The sequence below is a fragment of the Nansenia antarctica genome, assembly GCF_963989245.1.
Source record: "Nansenia antarctica genome assembly, chromosome: 12".
Classification (NCBI taxonomy): Eukaryota; Metazoa; Chordata; class Actinopteri; order Argentiniformes; family Microstomatidae; genus Nansenia; species Nansenia antarctica.
The window spans coordinates 17,999,690-18,004,689 of NC_137682.1; the positions used below are offsets into that span (position 1 = coordinate 17,999,690).

At 42.6% G+C, this 5,000-nt stretch overlaps 1 protein-coding gene across 1 annotated transcript in view; it reads right to left on the reverse strand.

Moving 5' to 3' along the window:
* slco5a1 (solute carrier organic anion transporter family member 5A1) overlaps positions 1 to 5,000 on the reverse strand; it is a 41,776-nt gene that overhangs the window by 6,202 nt on the left and 30,574 nt on the right. The window contains exon 6 of the mRNA XM_080543263.1: positions 1,184 to 1,382. Coding sequence (XP_080399389.1) covers positions 1,184 to 1,382 — 199 coding nt within the window. The remainder of the gene's footprint in view (positions 1 to 1,183; positions 1,383 to 5,000) is intronic.

A 5,000-nucleotide genomic window follows, 5' to 3' on the forward strand; every position in this document is an offset into this window, starting at 1 on the left:
GAGGGAGAGAGAGAGAGAGAGAGAGAGAGAGAGAGAGAGAGAGAGAGAGAGAGAGAGAGAGAGAGAGAGAGAGAGTGTTTGTGTGTGTGTGTGTGTTTTGTGCATGCGTACGTGGTGCATCTGTGTGTACCCACAGACGTCCATGACACAATTCATATAGTGTTGTGTTCGCCTGTGAACTGTGAACCCACAGTTGCTGGTTCGCCGCTCCTCCGCCCAAAATCTAGCTGTAGGCTAATTGCAGTATCCAGAGTAGATTGTCCTACAAAGACACTTAGATTTAGATTAGTAATCTAAACATTAATTAGACCCCTATACTTATTTATCTGTCGTTTCTTTTTATTATTACTACTCGATCTTTTCAGTTTGTAAAGCGTCTTTGAGTGTCTAGAAAAGTGCGATATAAGTCCAATGTATTATTATTATTATTATTATTATTATTATTATTATTATTATTATATACTAATGACTGGTAGGCAGTCCCAGTGACAGGCAGTCCCAGTCACACATCCATTAGGATGAGGACTAACGAACATTATTGATGATCATTACCACCTCTAACCCTGAGATGTGATGATAACACAAGACCTGAGATGTGATGATAACACAGGGCCTGAGATGTGATGATAACACAGGACCTGAGATGTGATGATAAACACAAGACCAAAGATAGACGTGGGAGAATGACTCATTCGTGCTTCCAGAACACATGATGCTCTAGAGCCAATTAAACCTTCACACCAAACCCATGGCATATTGGATGGCGTTGATGATGGTAAGAATACTCACATACCTCCGTCTCTGGTGTGGAGGCAGACGTTGTCTTTTGTTGTTTTTTTTACATTTCCATTTCTAACAATTTAATAGACGCTTTTATCTTAAGTGGCTTAGGGCTAAGTGCCTTACTCAAGGGCACACTAGTGGTGTTCCCAGGTGGGATTTGATTGACACGAAGTAAAGCCTAATGGCTATATCGATGTAGTGCTAGTAGTAAGTCTTACCGTAAGCGGTTTTATTTGGGAACGGTTTAACGGTATAAAAAATTGGAAACCGCCCAACCCTAGTGTAGGCTATATTGATGTATTAGTAGTAGTAGTAGTAAGTCTTACCCAGTGGTGTAGGGTATGTTGATGTAGTCAGTCTTACCCAGTGGTGTAGGGTATGTTGATGTAGTCAGTCTTACCCAGTGGTGTAGGGTATGTTGATGCCTCCCAGGTTGATGCTCTCACAGCCTACGATGAAGAGGGTTGAGAAGCAGAGCAGAGACACTCCGCTGCAGATCATAGCCAGCTTGGCCGACTCCCTGGCCCCCAGCTTCAGCTTCTTAATGATGTAGCCCCCCAGCACGATGCCCACCCCCGCACTGGGCACGATGATCACACCTGGGGAGGGGGGGGGGGGATACATGGTGTCAGAGAAGTGTTCAGAGTACTGGGAAGGGTCATGGCGCAGTGTGTGTGTGTGTGTGTGTGTGTGTGTGTGAGAGAGAAGGATATGTACTGTGTCCACCCACGTACACAAACAAATGCATACACACACACACACACACACACACACTCCTTTTGCATTTCATTTGCATCATCTCTAGGAGCGTGCTCAGAGGGGGGCAGACATCAGACAGCTGTAGCTTATGATTATCCTGTAAGTGCATGTGTTTCTGTGGTAAAAGCTTACTTAACCACTGTGCTTTGGCCCAGATTAACCACACACACACACACACACACACACACACACACACACGCGCACACACACACACACACACACACACACACACACACACACACACACACACACACACACACACACTTTGAATCCATCAAAGACCCAGAGATTGAAATAGTTAACTACACAGTCATCAGAAACGACAGAAACAGGTATGGGGGTGGTGTCTGCATGTACATTCACAACGATATTATCTTTAACACCCGTGATGACCTGAATCGTGACAAATTAGAATCTGTTTGGGTTGAAATTATCTTTAACAAAGCAAAACCGGTGCTGGTTGGTACTATCTACAGACCTCCCGATCAGAATGATTTCTATGATATTCTTGAGGGGTGCTTGGATGACGTTGACTGTGTGGAAAAGATTCTTATTGGAGATTTGAACACGGACATGCTCAGAAATGAAGCATCCGTTTTCAAATCCTTCACTAGGTTTTCTGAATTACACGGTCTCCGTCAACAAATTACCAAACCCACTAGGGTGTGTATTTCTACTCAAACCACCATAGATCTCATTCTAACATCGGATGAGTCCAAAATCTCCAAGAGTGGGGTTATTGTATGCGGGCTAAGTGATCATTACATGATCTTTTGCACTCGTAAAAAACATAAACCCAAGGCTGGCGGTCATAAAACTGTAACCACTAGATCCCTTAAATCCTATTCTAGTGAGGCCTTAAACCATATACTGGAGAAGCAAGACTGGTTAGATGAACTAAAATGCACACAGGTTGAAGAGGCATGGCTAGGTTTCAAAACCAAATTCCTAAATATTATTGACAGTATAGCCCCCATGAGAACCACCAGGGTTAAAACCCGATCGGAACCATGGATGAATTCGGACATTCTAAATGCTATGAAAGTCAGAGACCTAAAATGCTCTGAAGTTCAAAAATGCAAATCAAAATTAGTGAAACACTTAAACGAAGATCACAAAACCCACTTTGAGAAAATTAAAAAACAATGCAACAAACTATGCAATCAGGTAATTACCATGACCAAATCTGCTAAGAAAGAATACCTCGATAACAAAATCGAAGAAAACAAACCACGTGACCTTTGGAAGCTACTTAATAGCCAACTAGGTTGCAGTCAAAAACTCAAAACCAGGTCTACAAACATCAGCATAAAATCTGGTGATTCTCTCCTTACAGACAAGCTGGATGTGGCTAAGTGCTTAAACACTTTCTTTACAACCATAGCCACTAAATTAGTTAACAATCTACCACCCCACTCAGGGCGTTATGGTGTAGAGCACATCCGTGCGTTCTACAATAAACTGGGTGTACGCAATGATGATTTTAAACTCTCCATGGTGTCAAACGATGAGGTGTTTAAAAAGCTAGGCGCTCTACACTCAGAAAAGGCCACGGGCCATGACAATATTCCAGCCAGATTTCTAAAAGACTCAGCTGCCTCCATTACCCCAATCATCACCCACATAATAAACCTCTCCATCAAACAGGGACACGTCCCCCTTGACTTTAAAATAGCAAGGGTAACCCCACTGTATAAAAAAGGAAGCAAATTAGACCCAGGCAACTACCGACCTGTTTCTATTCTTAATTCCATCTCGAAACTTATGGAAAAAATAGTTTATGAACAGGTCGATAGGTACCTTACCGAAAAAAATCTGATGTATGAATTTCAATCAGGATTCAGAACATCCCATTCCACTGACACATGCCTTCTCTATTTGAACGACCACATCAACCATGAGGTGGACTCGGGCAAGTACTGCGGCATGGTCATGCTGGACCTCCAGAAGGCCTTCGACACAGTAGATCACCACATATTGTTAGATAAACTGAAAGCAATTGGGTTCGATAGAACATCGGTGAGCTGGATGCAATCCTACTTAGAGGGGAGGGAACAGGTGGTTAGTGTGAACGGAACACTGTCCCCCCCCCTCCCAGTGACCTGCGGCGTTCCACAAGGAAGCATATTGGGACCTTTACTGTTCCTAATATATGTGAATGACATGTCATCAGCATGTAATTGCAATTTGTTCCTGTTCGCGGATGACTCGGCTCTGCTGGTCTCTGACAGGGACATATTGCAGGTGGAAAAAGCGCTAAGCACTGAACTGAGTAGAATCTGCATCTGGCTAGCTGACAATAAACTATCAATACACCTAGGTAAAACTGAAACCATCCTATACGGATCCCCATCTAAACTCAGAAAGGCTGAACATTTTAAAATAAAAGTGGGTAACATTAATATCACAAGAAAAGAGGATATTACATACCTGGGCTCCATCTTAGAGGCAAATCTTTCCGGAGATAAAATGGCAGCAAAAGTAATCAAAAAAGTGAACCATAAAACTAGATTCTTGTACAGGATATCCTCACTTGTCAGTAAAAACACACTGAGGACCCTATCAGGAGCTCTCATTCAATGTCACTTCGACTATGCCGTAACATCATGGTACTATAGAACCACAAAGGCCCATAAAACAAGACTCCAGACAGCCCAAAATAAACTGGTTAGGCTTCTGCTAGGCCTCAACCCTAGGACACATCTAACCGCTGATCATTTTTTGAGCCTTGATTGGCTACGAGTAGTTGACAGAGTGCAGCAGCTTGCACTGGGCCTAGTCTTCAAGATACGCTACACCACAAAGACACCCAAGTACCTGTCAACATACTTCCAAAAAGTGAACAACGTCCACACATACAACACCAGAGGAAGCTCCACGAACCACGTTCAACCGCGTTGCACCACAAACAAGGGTTTAAACTCGTTTGCAAACTATGCAGTAAATATGTGGAACGCCCTTCCTATAATCTTAAAGGAGTGCAAAACACTGCCCACCTTCAAAACCACTCTCAAAAAACATTTACAGGAGGCTGCAATCCGTAACTGGACCCTCTAAAACAAAAATCAGATTAAAAGACCCGAACTACCCACTGTACATACTTTGTGTTTTGTCCCCCGCCCCCACCTGTGGTGTATGTCCCCACCTGTCCTACCCGCTGTACATACCTTATGTTTTGTTGTATTGTTCTTCCCATGATGGATGTACGTTTATCTTGTAGATAGTAATAGTTATTTGTCTGTATTATCATGTAGATAGTACTAGTTCTTTTCTTATGTCTGTCTTACATGTAACGATGAATTGAAAATCAAGGACCCCAATTGAAATAAGCCAGTGGCTTTCTTGGGTTTTTATCCATTTAGTTTGACCTTGTATGTAATATGTACTTTCATGTACCTACTTCTGCAAACATTCTAATAAAGTTTTCAATCAATCAAAACACACACAGCTAACAGCTA